Source organism: Haliotis cracherodii, unplaced genomic scaffold (genome assembly GCF_022045235.1).
Source record: "Haliotis cracherodii isolate W230 unplaced genomic scaffold, xgHalCrac1.p SCAF_20, whole genome shotgun sequence".
Taxonomy (NCBI): domain Eukaryota; kingdom Metazoa; phylum Mollusca; class Gastropoda; order Lepetellida; family Haliotidae; genus Haliotis; species Haliotis cracherodii.
In genome coordinates, this window is record NW_027266276.1 from 1,695,148 (window position 1) to 1,713,281 (window position 18,134).

At 40.9% G+C, this 18,134-nt stretch overlaps 1 protein-coding gene across 3 annotated transcripts in view; it reads right to left on the bottom strand.

Annotated features, from left to right (window-relative positions):
* Nucleotides 1–17,846, bottom strand: part of LOC139470191 (sterol O-acyltransferase 1-like) — a 43,817-nt gene extending 25,971 nt beyond the window's left edge. For 2 of the 3 annotated variants that reach the window (XM_071252505.1, XM_071252504.1), the window contains exons 1-3: nt 17,777–17,846; nt 13,178–13,239; nt 9,131–9,258 (exon numbers count right to left, since the gene is read on the bottom strand). In XM_071252505.1, coding sequence (XP_071108606.1) covers nt 9,131–9,258; nt 13,178–13,239; nt 17,777–17,834 — 248 coding nt within the window. In that variant the 5' untranslated portion in view covers nt 17,835–17,846. Of the gene's footprint in view, nt 1–8,269; nt 8,303–9,130; nt 9,259–13,177; nt 13,240–17,776 lie in introns of all 3 variants that reach the window. The other variant, XM_071252503.1, reaches the window with a different exon arrangement.
* Nucleotides 17,847–18,134: the final 288 nt, after the last annotated feature.

The following is an 18,134-nucleotide window of genomic DNA, read 5'->3' on the forward strand; positions in this document are numbered from 1 at the left end:
CCAGGGATCGAACCCTGGACCTTCAGTTCTCCGGAACGCCGCTTTGAACAGTATTTCAGTCATATCCAGGTATGTCAGCTTGATGTGGGAGGGAGGAATCTAAAAGTGTCATGGGTCTTGGATGTTTAACACCCAGGTGCACGGGTATGGTGCTAATAAACCTAGATACATAATCAGGACAAATGTGGGATTTGAACCCATGATCACAGGTTCCTGGCATGCTCAAGGGAAACAACTCTGCACAGCAAATTGGGATGCTTTAGATGATAGGGCCACCTACATTTCAAATGCGCTTCTGTTGAAACTGAGACAATCATGGTTAGGGCCAAAAGGACTTCTTGTCCTGCTTTAGTGACAGCAAGTTGTCTCATGCTGCAGCCAGCAATATTCCAGCTACACCACAGTGAGTGAGTGAGTGAGTCTACACCGCTTTTGGCAATATTCCAGCAATGTCACGGTGGGGGACACCAGAAATGAGCTTCACACATTGTACCCTTCTGGGGAATCAAACCCGGGTCTTTGACGTGACAAGCGAACGCTTTAACCCAAGCTACGCCACAGCATCCCTAGCTTGAGTTTGGGACAGACAAACCAGTGCTTCATATATTGTACAACCATACATACCATCGGGTTACCATGGCAACAAAAGCACAAACTAGCCAGAGCTCCATTTCCCAAAGCGATCTGTTGCTACGACAGTCATACCTCCCATACTTTAACAAAGACTTATGACAGTCGTGGCCCTCGACAGCTTCGTGAAATGATCCTCTTGGACCTGTTGTGATACGGAATCACCTCAGGGTAACCATGGTAACATGCTCAAAAAAGGGAAGTTCTAATGAAACTGTCTGTGGGAAAAAGGGTCCAAAAACAATGGACTGAAGATCCTGCTTCAACAACATGTTTAAAAAAATATTTCAGACAAAAAAGGTCCCTTGACCAAAAATAAAGGATGAAGTCCTTGTCTAAAACTAATATCTCAACCGGACATGAAAATAAAACCAGCTAAAGATTTCATTGCCATAATTTCCATAAATACCATGATCAAGCCATCTTTAAATCTTGTTAAAGAGTACGGCTAAAAAGTTCTGTAGCTCACCTGCATGTGTAGTCAAAAGTATAAAACTATCAACAAAGACCAACATGTAACAAGTTGCTGTCAGCAGTGTTATTCAAATATTGTCTGCGTAAATACAGACATCTAATGATTTGATTTGGAAAAATTATGATGACATCAGAAAGAAAAACTTACAGCTCCCTCAGAGAAAAATATGAATTTTTGAAGAATATAAGAGCAGAGTCAAAACAGGATCCAAATATAAACAGAACATATATGTTGAACCCATCTACTAACTTCACGCAAAGAAAATAATTTCAAAACATTTTTAACAAAAAATGGCCTATCAACAGTTTTTTTCCAAAATGGCTGCTGTGGCGGCCATATTGAAAATGGGATTCGAACATCTTGAATACATTCATGTGTCATCATTGGATGGAATTGTTGAAGTTAATGCTTCATTGGTGAAGTGTTTTCTGAAGAGGTAGAGAGAATTTAGGTGCATCGCCAAAGTGCAAAGATCAAATGAAGGTCAGAATATAAAATATCGCCAACCAGGGAATCTATATGCGTTGCTCCCCACTATACAATGACACAATCCCCACTACTGAATGACAATGGCTGAGAAATAGCCATAGAAGTATCAGCTTCTAGTATGGTCAAATCAAGGCCAAAAGTATTGTGAAAAAACGAAACATGAGCCCCACTACTAACATCACATGCACCAAATTTTATCATTATCTTTTACAATGATTGAGTAATGGCCATGAAAGTTTTTTTTCAATATGGCTGCCGTGGTGGCCATATTGAAAATCAGATTCAAACATCTTGACCAAATTGAGGTTTCATCAAATATATGATGCAGTACTCAGAAGCATAAAACAAGGCCGTCCACCCTTGTGTTCACATTCAACAATTGAGCTGATATGATCCCCATTCTCTCACAACAGACACAGGACAAGGTGCTGCCCATATGATCCCCTTCTCTAACAACAGACACAGGACAAGGTGCTGCCCATATGATCCCCTTCTCTCACACAGACACAGGACAAGGTACTGCCCATAGGATCCCCATTCTCTCACACTAGACACAGGACAAGGTGCTGCCCATATGATCCCCATTCTCTCACACAGACACAGGACAAGGTGCTGCCCATATGATCCCCTTCTCTCACAACAGACACAGGACAAGGTGCTTCCCATATGATCCCATTCTCTCACACAGACACAGGACAAGGTGCTGCCCATGTGATCCCCTTCTCTAACAACAGACACAGGACAAGGTGCTGCCCATATGATCCCATTCTCTAACAACAGACACAGGACAAGGTGCTGCCCATATGATCCCCATTCTCTAACAACAGACACAGGACAAGGTGCTGCCCATATGATCCCATTCTCTAACAACAGACACAGGACAAGGTGCTGCCCATATGATCCCATTCTCTCACAACAGACACAGGACAAGGTGCTGCCCATATGATCCCCATTCTCTCACACAGACACAGGACAAGGTGCTGCCCATATGATCCCCATTCTCTCACAACAGACACAGGACAAGGTGCTGCCCATATGATCCCATTCTCTCACACAGACACAGGACAAGGTACTGCCCATAGGATCCCCATTCTCTCACACTAGACACAGGACAAGGTGCTGCCCATATGATCCCCATTCTCTCACACAGACACAGGACAAGGTGCTGCCCATATGATCCCCTTCTCTCACAACAGACACAGGACAAGGTGCTTCCCATATGATCCCATTCTCTCACACAGACACAGGACAAGGTGCTGCCCATGTGATCCCCTTCTCTAACAACAGACACAGGACAAGGTGCTGCCCATATGATCCCATTCTCTAACAACAGACACAGGACAAGGTGCTGCCCATATGATCCCCATTCTCTAACAACAGACACAGGACAAGGTGCTGCCCATATGATCCCATTCTCTAACAACAGACACAGGACAAGGTGCTGCCCATATGATCCCATTCTCTCACAACAGACACAGGACAAGGTGCTGCCCATATGATCCCCATTCTCTCACACAGACACAGGACAAGGTGCTGCCCATATGATCCCCATTCTCTCACAACAGACACAGGACAAGGTGCTGCCCATATGATCCCATTCTCTAACAACAGACACAGGACAAGGTGCTGCCCATATGATCCCATTCTCTCACACAGACACAGGACAAGGTGCTGCCCATATGATCCCCATTCTCTCACACAGACACAGGACAAGGTGCTGCCCATATGATCCCCTTCTCTCACAACAGACACAGGACAAGGTGCTTCCCATATGATCCCATTCTCTCACACAGACACAGGACAAGGTGCTGCCCATGTGATCCCCTTCTCTAACAACAGACACAGGACAAGGTGCTGCCCATATGATCCCATTCTCTAACAACAGACACAGGACAAGGTGCTGCCCATATGATCCCATTCTCTAACAACAGACACAGGACAAGGTGCTGCCCATATGATCCCATTCTCTCACACAGACACAGGACAAGGTGCTGCCCATATGATCCCCATTCTCTCACACAGACACAGGACAAGGTGCTGCCCATATGATCCCCATTCTCTCACACAGACACAGGACAAGGTGCTGCCCATATGATCCCCTTCTCTCACAACAGACACAGGACAAGGTGCTGCCCATATGATCCCCATTCTCTAACAACAGACACAGGACAAGGTGCTGCCCATATGATCCCCATTCTCTCACACAGACACAGGACAAGGTGCTGCCCATATGATCCCCATTCTCTCACACAGACACAGGACAAGGTGCTGCCCATATGATCCCCATTCTCTCACAACAGACACAGGACAAGGTGCTGCCCATAGGATCCCCATTCTCTCACACTAGACACAGGATAAGGTGCTGCCCATATGATCCCATTCTCTCATAACAGACACAGGATAAGGTGCTGCCCATATGATCCCCATTCTCTCACACAGACACAGGACAAGGTGCTGCCCATATGATCCCAATTCTCTCACACAGACACAGGACAAGGTGCTGCCCATATGATCCCCATTCTCTCACAACAGACACAGGATAAGGTGCTGCCCATATGATCCCCATTCTCTCACAACAGACACAGGACAAGGTGCTGCCCATATGATCCCCTTCTCTCACACAGACACAGGACAAGGTGCTGCCCATATGATCCCATTCTCTAACAACAGACACAGGACAAGGTGCTGCGGCCTCTTCCCACATAAAACTCCACTATTTCCACATTGCAGACCTTGACCAAACAGTGACTCTTACTGCTGACAGAAACCAGTTGCATGTTCAGATGCTTGCTGTAAAAGGCGACTAAGCTTGTCGTAAGAGGCGACTAACTGGTGTGTTTGTTTGTTTGTTTGTTGTTTAACACCACACTCAGCAATATTCTAGCTAGCAATCTGTAAAAAATCGATCCAGTGATTGATATCATGATCATCGATCCACGCAATTGGGATCGATGACATGCATCAACCAAATCAGCGAGCCTGACCACCCGATCCTGTTAGTCGCCTCTTACGACAATTATAGTCGCCTTTTACGGCAAGCATAGGTTGCTGAAGAGCTATTCTACCCTGGCTCATCACGGGTTTGGTTTGTTAAGGAGTGTGCCTGGTTTGTTAAGGAGTGTGCACAGTAGTTTAAAAACCTTCAGACGTATCGCATTGAACAATGTTGGTCAAACATTGATGGCCAATTACCAGAACAGAATTCAATAGTTATAATCTGAAAAATATTCAATTTTCCAACTTCTTTTTTTTAAAACATTTTTAATTATTTTTTTCATTTTTATTTTTCCTACTTTGTTCATGTTGTAGGTCAACCAAATTTACAATCATTTCTGACACATGCATCATTATATTCAGATTTGAATTCTTTTCGGGAAATTTGGCAAATCGAAAACAGGATCTGAAATTCCCTAAGATGTGCAACAAAATAATGAAATAACGAAGTGCATGAGTTACCTCCCCTTGATAGTTTTTATAAATTAAACAACTGTTTTATGGCATGAAATGGGAACAGGAAGTTAGAGAATGCTGGGCAGAGAAATTCAACAGTGAAAACACCTGGGCGAGGTCCCTTTCATGTTAGTCATGCAGTGGACGAGTCAAGAAACAATGCCTTTCTTAATACACAATATTCACCCGATACACAATGCCTTTCTAAATACACAATATTCACCCGATACACAATGCCTTTCTTAATACACAATATTCACCTGATACACAATGCCTTTCTAAATACACAATATTCACCCGATACACAATGCCTTTCTAAATACACAATATTCACTCGATACACAATGCCTTTCTAAATACACAATATTCACCCAATACACAATGCCTTTCTAAATACACAATATTCAACCTATACATAATGCCTTTCTTAATACACAATATTCACCCAATACACAATGCCTTTCTTAATACACAATATTCAACCTATACACAATGCCTTTCTTAATACACAATATTCACCCAATACACAATGCCTTTCTAAATACACAATATTCACCCAATACACAATGCCTTTCTAAATACACAATATTCACCCGATACACAATGCCTTTCTAAATACACAATATTCACCCGATACACAATGCCTTTCTATATACAAAATATTCACCTGATACACAGCTGACTCATTAATGGCAGTGATAAAACGAATATATTTTACCTTTCCAAGGATATATTATAACTTCCGTATTCGACGTAATAAGCATCCAGGGCGCCCTCAAAATTAGAAATAGGGGGCTCTTATTAGAATATAATTTTGGTGAGAAAAAAAAACAGAGTGGAAAGATCATAAATTTCATGGTTTATGCAGACAGCCTAAAATGATACAAAAGAAAAGTCTGTGCGTATTATACATGACAGATATATTTTCCAGAAATTAATTGCCCATAATGAAGGGCGCATATAACACACAAGTGCGTATTATACACAAATAAATAAGTGTACACTGATCAATCGGAAGGGGTGCTAATTGGGATCGTTCCCTAGCCTATATATTTGTAAATATCACTGTGGGCGCTGATTACGTCGAATATGGTACATATCCCTCTTCATGATAATCAGATATCCCTGTAACTTATCCCCAAAAGATACAGCACAGGAAGCATCATATCAATCGAATTAATATAATAATTCCTAAAATAAAAACTGTTTTTATTGTCCTCCATATGCACAAGAAACTGAATTGCCTTTTTCAAACAATGATTCAAATTATTTTTAACTGGGTTGCAGTTTGTTTGTGTGATTATTTCATAATTATGGCAAAAAATTGAGGCTATTCTGTCTTCTAAAGAATTTTCATAAAAAATGTCAATTTATAAGATGTAATGAAAATCAGTGTTAGAAAATCAACTCCGTGACAAAGTCACAGAAAGATGAGTTTAATCCATCAAATTGCCTGTCCCAGCAATAATCATCCCTTCTCCGATTGCTGTATCCTGAACGTACAGATATGAATAAACATTGACAACAGTATCTGCCACTACAACAGATGTTCTCCAAGTATTCAGCCACGTGCAACAAGAGCCTGCTTCTGTTTACTAAACACAACAGTTACACATCAGGCAGCTGAGACCGGTGGTCATGAGGACTGTAAATTGCTAACTCAGCATTCTTATAGTCTCCACGAAACGGCTAAAGAAAACAAATGTAACTATAAAACACACTGATAAAACACTCACAAGAATTTTACAACTAAATGGATTATATTCTTTGGTAAATAATCTGGTAGATGTTACAATGCTGAATAATTGATACTGGCCTAAAATGAAATATTGTATATGACTGTCAATTAACCTGTCTCAAATCCCACTTGATAGTTTTAAAGAAAGAATGCTAACTTTCTGCTGGCAATAATGATCAACTTCTCAGTTCTGGGAACAACTTACATCACGTTGTGTTAACACCTAACATTATGTGTGAACGCCTAACATCACGTTGTATACATGGCATTGTTCTGGGAACACCTAACATCACGTTGTGTACACAGCATTGTTCTGGGAACACCTAACATCACGTTGTGTGAACACCTAACATCACGTGTGAACGCCTAACATCACGTTGTATACACGGCATTGTTCTGGGAACACCTAACATCACGTTGTGTGAACACCTAACATCACGTGTGAACGCCTAACATCACGTTGTGTACACGGCATTGTTCTGAGAACACCTACCATCACGTTGTGGGAACACCTAACATCACGTTGTGTACATGGCATTGTTCTGAGAACACCTAACATCACGTTGTGTACACGGCATTGTTCTGAGAACACCTAACATCACGTTGTGTACATGGCATTGTTCTGGGAACACCTAACATCACGTTGTGTACCCGGCATTGTTCTGGGAACACCTAACATCACGTTGTGTGAACACCTAACATCACGTTGTGTACACGGCATTGCTCTGAGAACACCTAACATCACGTTGTGTACATGGCATTGTTCTGGGAACACCTAACATCACGTTGTGTACACGGCATTGTTCTGAGAACACCTAACATCACGTTGTGTGAACACCTAACATCACGTTGTGTACACGGCATTGTTCTGAGAACACCTAACATCATGTTGTGTGAACACCTAACATCACGTTGTGTGAACACCTAACATCACATTGTGTACATGGCATTGTTCTGAGAACACCTAACATCACGTTGTGTACATGGCATTGTTCTGGGAACACCTAACATCACGTAGTGTGAACACCTAACATCACGTTGTGTACACGGCATTGTTCTGGGAACACCTAACATCACGTTGTGTGAACACCTAACATCACGTTGTGTACATGGCATTGTTCTGGGAACACCTAACATCACGTTGTGTACATGGCATTGTTCTGAAAACACCTAACATCATGTTGTGGGAACACCTAACATCACGTTGTGTACACAGCATTGTTCTGAGAACACCTAACATCACGTTGTGTGAACACCTAACATCACGTTGTGTACATGGCATTGTTCTGGGAACACCTAACATCACGTTGTGTACATGGCATTGTTCTGAGAACACCTAACATCACGTTATGTGAACACCTAACATCACGTTGTGTGAACACCTAACATCACGTTGTGTACACGGCATTGTTTCTTGGCTCGTCGTTAGGTTATAATGAAACTACCAAAGCATCCTGGGTAATACAAAGCCAACCGGTGATACATACTGCATAATAAGAGTCTCTTCTTTATTAATGACGCTGAGGTAAAGAGAAAACTGACTTTTATCCACCAGGTACAACTTAGGATTGTTTGTTGCTAAATGCTACACTCAGCTACACTCAGCAATAGAACAGCTATATCATGACAGTCTGTAAATCAGCAAGCCTGAACCAGACAATCCAGTGATTGACATTGTGCACAGAAATCCACACAATCAGGTACGATGAAACGTTATCAACCAAACCACTGAGTCTGGCCTCCCAACCCATTTGGTCGCCTTCTATGACAAGCATGGGTTGAGAGTGAGTGAGTATGGTTTTACGCCGCTTTTAGCAATATTCCAGCAATATCACGGCGGGGGACACCAGAAATGGGCTTCACACATTGTACCCATGTCGGGAATTGAACGTGTCTCTTCGGAGTGAAGAGCGAACGCTTTAACCACTAGGCTACCCTACCGACCCTTGTTATATCCATGACACCATAATGATAGTTAAAAAAATTAAACTCTAACATCGCATCGGCTTTATTTCAGCCATATAGCGACGCATAATGATGAAGAAGAGGACTACAAGAGTAGCAATGCTGTTATCAAATTTGTGAGTTGTCTAAAGTCTGAAAATATAAGCGTGGTTAAAAACGTTTAAAACATTAAATATGGTATACATGATAAAAGACATTTGTGAATCAATATTCTGCAAATATCAAAACTTCAATCATATTTGTACAGCTGTACAGAGGCAGCAGACTATGAAACTCGACCAAGACGATTGTAATTCTTGTTCCTGGAGGAAAATTAATCAGCAAATATGTATTAATTATAAATCATCATGAATAACTTCCTTGATGTGGGAGTAAATAAATACCTTTTGGAGGAGACTGGAAACCCATTACTTGTGCTTCCTTGTTCAATAAGCTCGACTTCAGCGACGAACGACTCAAATAATTCATCTAAATGCTTGTTCAAATTCTCGTGAAGTTCCCCTTTCAAACGCTGAAAAAATAATTCACGTCATGAATGTTTTGTGAAGAATAATTCACATGAAAAATATTTCATCTGAAAAGAGACACTCTTCTCAAGATCTTCAAAATGCTGACACAAAATTATATCCAGTGTTCGAAATTACAGGGAAACTGGAACACTTTCTTCTTTGCTTTTAGAATCCATGGACCTCCAACATCTTTAACTTTTGACATTAGGATTCGGACAAAGTCCCTTTCACTTCCTTGCTTAATGTCAAACACTAAACACTCTAATCTAAATTTTCAACAAATACAAACTTATTTTTGTGTATGCAAGTTTAATTTCAAACACTGAACACTCTAATTGAAATCCTCAACAAATATGATTCCCCCCCCCCCCCCCCCTTGTATTGCATGTATTAGAAAGGACATAAACTAAGAGAAACCCTTGCAACACCAAGGAATTTGATCAAACTAATTCTGCCCTTTTGTACATGGTTCATTCAAAACTTGAGGAACCAAATGTATTCAGCACTATTGTACATGGTTCTTTCAAAACTTGAGGAAACAGACTGAGGAATATGTTAGAGCCAGAGGACCTAGTGTCTAATCATTGAAATTGCTAGTTTAAATTCTAAGCTGTGGAGCGGATCTCTAACCTATTTAACCGTGGCCAACATTCAAGGAACCTTTGCACCTAAAATGTTTAAACAATAGTGTTTTGATGGGATTGTCGGTCTTTGCCAAGTGGTTACCAAACAATTCATTTTTTCAATGCCTAATATCTAAATGATATGCTTACAAAATAAGCTGACACTGAAAAATGAATTAAGATACAAACCACATATGTCTCCTCATCACAAACCACACGATACGACTTCATTTCGGCGAAAACGACCGACAAATAATACAGTTGGGACACGACTTAAGAATAAACATGATTAAAATAAGTACTCTCTAAAATCTTAAAGATAACTTTATCAGCCACATTTAAAAACACATCCGTTAATCTTCTCTGTAAACATCACAGCCCTTCCATGTGTAGGGCATGTCAGATACAATCATATCTCACAGACGAGCATGTGACCCAGGAGGTCATCTTCCCAGGGCAAGAGAGTTAACTGACTAAAAGTCCAGTTTCCACCTTTGTCAAACTGGCCTGGAATTTCTGAGCTCGATTATAGCGCCACCAGTGGCCATTACGAGTTATGACCCTTTTACGTCCCTTCTACTGACCCTTCTACTGACCCTTCTACGTCCCTTTTACGTCCCTTCTACGTCCCTTCTACTAACCAATCAGATTCCACCTCTCATATCACTTGCATTTGCTTCAAACAAAATGGTGGCCACCAGTCAAGACGATCTGATCGATAATAAAGATCTATATTGTAATAAGGCGGGTCTTGCCTTGCGAAATGCATCAAATCACGTGAGCACCTTGATTAAAAACATGAGAAGATTTGGAAAATATCTGTTGACGCCGAGCTGGCGATACACACGCTTTGCAAATCCTGCAATCGACCGAAATCTGCAAGGCAGTTTACAAACTGGATGTCTAGTTTGTTACGCGGTTTCGATTTGACTATGCATAGACTGGTAAGTCCAGCCAAAACAAAAACTCCTAGTTCGGCAAGGGTGGAAACTGGACTTTTATAGTCAGTTAACCCTCTTGCCTTGGGTAGATGTCTGCTGGTAGAACGCTGTAATTAGCCAGGGGCCAGTTCATAAAAGGGGTAACCAGTGGCCCAGTCATCCGCGATTTGCTGTGCAGAGTTGCGTCCCTGGGCACGCCAGAAACCTATGATTGTGGGTTCGAATTCCGGTTGGCCCCGATTATGTTTCTAGGTTTGTCAGCACCATACCCTTGCTCGTGGGTTTCACCGAAGTGGTAAACATCTAAGACCTGCATCACTTCAGGCTTTCCTGCCACATTAAACTGACATGCCGCGATATAACTGGAATACTGTTAAAAGCGGCGTTAAACCCAACTCAGTCACTCACTCAGTTCATAATAATGGGAACTTTTGGTGGGTTGGTTACAAGGACTTATCCCCAACTCTGCAGTCAATGTCAGTACAAATTCCCGAATTGGAACTACAAATTTCCCAACTTGTGTAGTAGTATTTCTCCTTAATGCTAGCCAATGTTACGGCTTTGTGGACAATGGTAGAAGGGACTTGCAGTTTACTGATGACAGGGCCAATGAAGAGATCATGTTTAAGATCTGTGCACTTACTGTAAAACGTGAAATTAATGTGTCTCCAAAAGAATTTGACCGCTGGCCCCTAACCAAAAATGTGACTCAATATGAATGCGAAACCGCTCATCTCAAGCATCGGTTGATTTATATCTAAAGAAAATGTCCTCTGTCAGGTTTACAGGTGAATCCTCACCTTAATCCAACCTTACATTAATCCAATAACACACCAAGTAGCACCGCTTATTAGCGCTGAGTAGAGTACTTCCGCTAAAAGAATACATGCACGCTGGCTCGTGTTGGTCTTTGACTCTGTGTTGCGTGGGTGGCGTCTGTCTGGACTTGCAGGTGTGATCAGTGATGACATAAGTGAGTAGAACTCTGTCTTGATCCAAGCAATGACAATTCACAAGATGTAATCAGTGTTTGAATGACATTGTTTATATACTTGTTACAAGTGCTGCTCAATAAACAGTGATGTGGAATACATAGTTGTTTGTTTCCAGCGTATGTCTGAGTTGGTATTTCTGCTATCCAAAATGTCTTATTGTTGATACAAATGCAATGTTTAATAATGCCAGCAAAGACCACTCGCATTTTTTACATTTAATTCAGGCGCGCATTAATTTCAAGATTTATAGTATACAGCAACATGTATGCACGTGTGCGTGTGGCTGCTTGTACTAGTCCGGACTAATGCCGATTTTATAGTGCTAGCTCACTGAGATACCATGCCGCAGTTTAACATGAATACCCCACTCAGACACAGTATACTGACTCTAATCTAACCAGTCCTTGTTTAAGCCCCTTAATGCCAAGCGACAGGCAAGGAAACAACGAGTTAACGTCTTTTGGTATGACACGGTAGGCATCGAACCTACGACCTTCCCCTTTCCGACGGACGTCTACCGCTAAATCCTGGAGGGTGTCTGGTCAACAAAGAGGATCAAAAGACATACTGACTTAGTTTTACCCTATTGTATTGAATGTACTGTTAAAATACCTCCTAATTTATGAAAATAAGAACTTTAACCCAAATCCCCCAAAATGACGATTTTTTCCAAGGTTGCAATGTCTGCCAAGGACACTTTGTTCAGAATCCTAGACAAGTCCCTGGGTTAACATTAGCGTTATTAGAGTGAGTGAGTGAGTGAGTATGATTTTACGCCGCTTTTAGCAATATTCCAGCAATACCACGGCGGGGGACACCAGAAATGGGCTTCACACACGGTACCCATGTCGGGTATCGAACCCGGGTCTTCGGCATGACGATCCAATGCTTTAACCACTAGGCTACCCGACCGCCCCAGCGTTATACTTATTAGAATCAAAGTAACAAAATAGCAGAGGCACAAGGGTCCTCAGGTCACCTGAATTATGAAACAATAATGTTATGATGCTGCAACCATATTATTGTGAGAAATTTAAATAGTGACTTAAATGAGTGAGTATGGTATAACATCACTTTTAGCAATATTCAAGCAAAATCATGGTGGGGGACACCAGTAATGGGCTTGACACATTGTACCCATGTGGGGAATTGAACCCAGATCTTCGGTGTGACGTGTAAATGCTTAAACCACAAGGCTACCCCATCTCCCCTAAATATAGCGACTTAAAGAAAACTAGTCCACAGTGATACCAATATAAGTAAAAACAAAACCTTGGCAACACTTGATGTTTAGTCAGGTGAGCAGGAACAAGACATTAGAACGACGACAGTGACACAAAAACTGAGCAATATGTTGTTCACCTGTGCTTGATCCCTGATTCTCTGGAGATTCACTTGGCGCTGAGCAGCAGTAGGGGTAGTTTCTGGAGAAAAGAAAAAAAGAAAAAATAATCATTACCATGGTTACTATAGGTTATAATGTGTTGTTTGTGCCATGATAACCACACATTAGCGTGAACCTCGGCAACACATAACACTGAGTCAATTATATATGTAGTTTCATATTAATTATTATGAAATCAGAAATGAAAGAATATTGATCAGTTCCAGTTTGTGAACAATCGGTCATTTGTCACTGGTCATAATTAAAGAGGATCGAGAGACTGGAGTTTTCCTTGTGTTTAAACTTATCCTACAGTGCTGAGCGATATCCTATATGGTCAAGGTACTCAGAGGTCCAGCAGGAACTATTTGCAGTGATCCTATACAAAGGGGAATCTAGGTTGTTGTCACATGTCACATTTACATGTGACAGATGTTAGTATAGACCTGTCTGCTGGGTCATCTTTCACAATATGTTGTGGTTGGTTTGTTGTTTAACGCCGCACTCAGCAATATTACATCTATACGACGGCGGTCTGTAAATAATCCAGTCTGGACCAGACAATCTAGTGATTGATATCATGAGCATCGATCCACGCAATTGGGATCGATGACATGTATCAACCAAGTCAGCGAGCCTGACCACCCGACCCCGTTAGTCGCCTTTTACGACAAGCATAGTCACCTTTTACGGCAAGCATGGGTTTCTCAAGACCTATTCTACCCCGGAATCTTCACGGGTCCAATATGTTGTGATTCAGTCTGGTGACTTGCTGATAACTGATTCGACTCAAAAGTACCCTATTCCTTGAATTAGGCAAAACGGAGAATTAAAACAGCTATCAAATCTTTTACTCTATCGGCTCAATCACCATAGAATATCATTTGCAGATTTAAGTCGATTGCAGGATATGTAATGTGTGCCGTCAACTGGCTGTCGACAGATATTTTTCAAATTTTATCATGTTTTTAATCAACGTGCGGAAGTGATTTGTAGCACTTTGCGAGATAAATCTCGTTTTATTGTGATAAAGATCTTGATTATCGATCAGATCGTCTTTACTGGGCACTGCTATTTTATCTAAAGTAAATGCAAGTGATATTATAGGTGGAATCTGATTGGTCAATGGGTGGGACATTGAAGGGGCATAACTCGTAATAGCCACTGGAACATTACAATTGAGACGGGAAATTCCAGCCTAGTTCGGCACGGGTGGAAACTGGACTCTTACAGTCAGTTAATTCCCTTGCCTCAGGAAGATGGGGAACAATTACAAATGGTGAATATTATTGAAAGGATTGCACGAGTCTATCAAAGGGAACTGTCATGACACACTCTGATGCTGTGTTCTCCTCCATCAGGACATCTCCATCTCCCCCCAGCCATGTTGCCATGGTTCCCGTACAAGGATGAGGATACAAGCTTATACCCCTCCACATCATTCCACATCTTGCCCCTAGTGACCACAACCTGTTTCCAAATTGGAAAAAAACCACTCACACATGCAGTCGTTTGTTTATCGGGGACCAAGAACGGGTTGCAGTTGTGGAAGACTGGTTGACCACAATTTGACCTAAAAAACTGACCAGGAGAAGAGATGGTACAAGTGTTCGAAACTAAGAGGACTTTGTTGAAAAATTATTGCAGATTATTCAGCCCTCTAAGTTTGTTTAGGGGTACAATGTGTGAAGCCCATTTCTGGTGTCCCCCGCCGTGATATTGCTGGAATATTGCTAAAAGTGGCGTAAAACTCACTCACTCACTCTAAGTTTGTTTAGAGGCAGCCAAGCGGTTCCTAACATGAATATTTTAGGAACCAAAACCTCAGTTTATAGGAACCAACAGATATTGTAACCAGTTACGTTGACTTTTAGATAGCCAAGTGACGAGCAGTAGATAAATTTAGGTCACCAATCATAGATTTAAGTCTCTTTTTGGCCATGAAATTGTTCACTACTTAGAGGGCTGACTCATGATAGTATTTCAGTTCTGTGTATGCTAGTCTCAAACCTTCTGATACGACCAAGTATATACCACAAGAACCAGTAGCTACCTCCCTCTGCCATAGTGTGTAGGCGACTATGCTTGTCGTAAGAGGCGACTAACGGGATCGGGTGGTCAGGCTTGCTGACTTTTTTCATGCATGTCATCATATCCCAATTGCATGAATCGATGCTCATGACATCAATCACTGGATTGTTTGGTCCTGATTTGATTGTTTACAGACCACTGTCATATTGCCGAGTGTGGCGTTAAACGACAAACAAACAAACCGCATGTACATGTATACCCATGACATAATGACAATGTTTTTTTAATTAGTATGTGAAAATTGTTTTGCTTCATATGACGTATATTGCAATGTGCACTTTTAAGCAGCGATAGCTGTTTAATGTACCAGGTTGCTTAATGTACCAGGTTGCTTTTCTCCAATCACGATCTGTACATAGATACCACTGGAGAGTTATCATTGTCTGTTTTGTACTTGACTACAGATGGCGCTCATTGATAGGTTTGGTGTTTGTATGTAGTGAGGCAATTTTCCAGCTCAATGATGGCAGCTTGTAAATAGTTGAGCATGGACCAGGCAGTGATTAATATAATGAGCACCGATCCACGCTGTCATCAAGACTGACACAGAGCTACAGATAAGCTGCGTATTTGCGTAAAATACCCCTCAAAACTATTCAAAACCCAATTACTTTAAATTAATGCGTACAGAAACGCATGCATTAAATGAAAAACTCAATTGTATCATGTGTATGAAAACAGCATGCGTAAATATCCAATGAAGCTTTTTCAGCATGCGTACAACAGAGCTAATTTCCGAAACACATTAACGAGCTTACGAATTTACTTTCCGAGTCAAGGCTATATTTAGAACTGTTATATACATCTAAAACATTATTTCATTTTTTAAAACTCAAAATGCTTACTCATTTTGGGAAAAAACCCAATAGAGTGATGAATAGATGAGTGAAAAAATATAGGTTTCCCAATGAAAAATGTAATAACCCAAATAAAATAGAAACCTTCGAGTAAAAACTCAATTGCTTAAAAAGCTGTCTGGAGCGCTGCTGTCACCCAATCCTGTTGTGACAAGCAGGGTTGCTGGTCGCCTATCCTGACCCGGAATATCGTGTCAGGGAAACAGGAAGATGTGCCTTTGAATCATGGGAATTGTCATGCATAACTTTTGTTTCCTAAAAGACTGAAGACTTTTTGTTAAGTAGTGGTTTCACTTATATTTCTTACATAATTGTAATAACCATGACGACCCTATGACAGTTGTACTTGATATCGAACACTGATCATCAAACAGTTTGTGAACCGTTGTATCATTATTTATTATCCTCTCTGAAAGGCAAGGGGTTCTTGTCACGACCCTAACGTCAAAAGTTAAATATTGAGAGTCGCTAGATTCAGGTAACACATGAGAATACCTCAAAGACCCAAGACCCCCTCTAGTTTCAAACACTGATTATCATACATGCTCCTGTGTATACTGACCATGGTAACTGTATTTCATGATGTATTTTTGTTCATCTTTAGAAAAGACATTTTTGAGACAACTATGGCAGTTGAACCATTACAATTATTGCCTGCCTCACAGGCTTAAGTAATTAGCACATGTTTATTGGCTGTTTACTGAAGCTGTATACAGTATGCTAGTAGCTGACTTCGGTCCAACAGTGCTTGTTTATCCCCTAATGTTCAGCACAGGGTAACAAGTACCATATGGTAACATCTTTTGGTATATCGTGGCCAGGAAGAGAACCACTAACATTCCGCTCTCCTGTTAGACGCTCTATTCACTGGACCATGGATGCTGTCTGTCAGTTTTTAGCAGATCTCTATCCTGTTTCATGGCTTTGGATGTTTTGAATACAACCAATTCTGTGATTAACATGATTAATACTGCCAGCATAACATGACAAAGTCTAATTTTCTGTATTTATTCCGAGTCAAAACCACACCATTCATAGATACAAAATACCATCTATTGCACTAATTAAGCCATGTTTACATCCAGGACTGTCATTCACAAACAAAGAATATAACAATATGTTCTCAATGTGTTGTAAGCAATATCTTATATGTATCCAGCTAATGAGCTTGAAAGACCAACTTATGAACATGACAACTGTGTAACATAGATCTACTGCTGTTAACAGCCGATAAAACCTTGGCTCTTGATTGTACACACAGTGGTCTATACATGCTATAAACGTCGAGTTCAGTACGATTTATGAATCATGACGCAATCTGCTAATCTACGAAGCATTCATCAATGTTATTATCATGGACGTAATGTGTTATTTACGACCATGCTTTTGTGCAGTGCCGAGAGAGGTGACACTACCTATGTGAACATAAACACTCACAAACAGCAACACATGTTCTCCCCACTTGCACGCGAGCGCTAACCATTGTGCCACGATTCGTGTGTTTACCTACACATTCTGAGCCACCGGAGAATAATTTAAGATCAAACCGTGCTTGATCATAGATATAAGAGGTATGTTAGTATTCTCGTCCCATTTCTGAAATCTCCTCCACTTGAAAAATTATCTTACCAGCGTTTTTAAGGTCTCCATTCGCTCCTGGGGGCTGCGAAGGTCCGTTCGACGCCATGTTTACAGAGCGGTGACGTCACACTTCCGGGTCATGGGATACCGAGGTTATAGACTGGCTTTTAATATTGAGTGAAATTGGGGCAAGTTTAGCATTTCGGCTGGCAAAAATTACACCATATTTGAGAAATATTTAAAAATTAAATTATGCAGTCGATGTTTGTTTGTATCTAAACTGATAAAAGACAGGACTCTAAATTTGTTCAGCAATCGAAAAAGAATTACATTCACTTAAAAAAAATTGTATTTACTATTACTAATATAAAAAAGTCGTTCTTATGTTTCAATAAAATAATCAAAT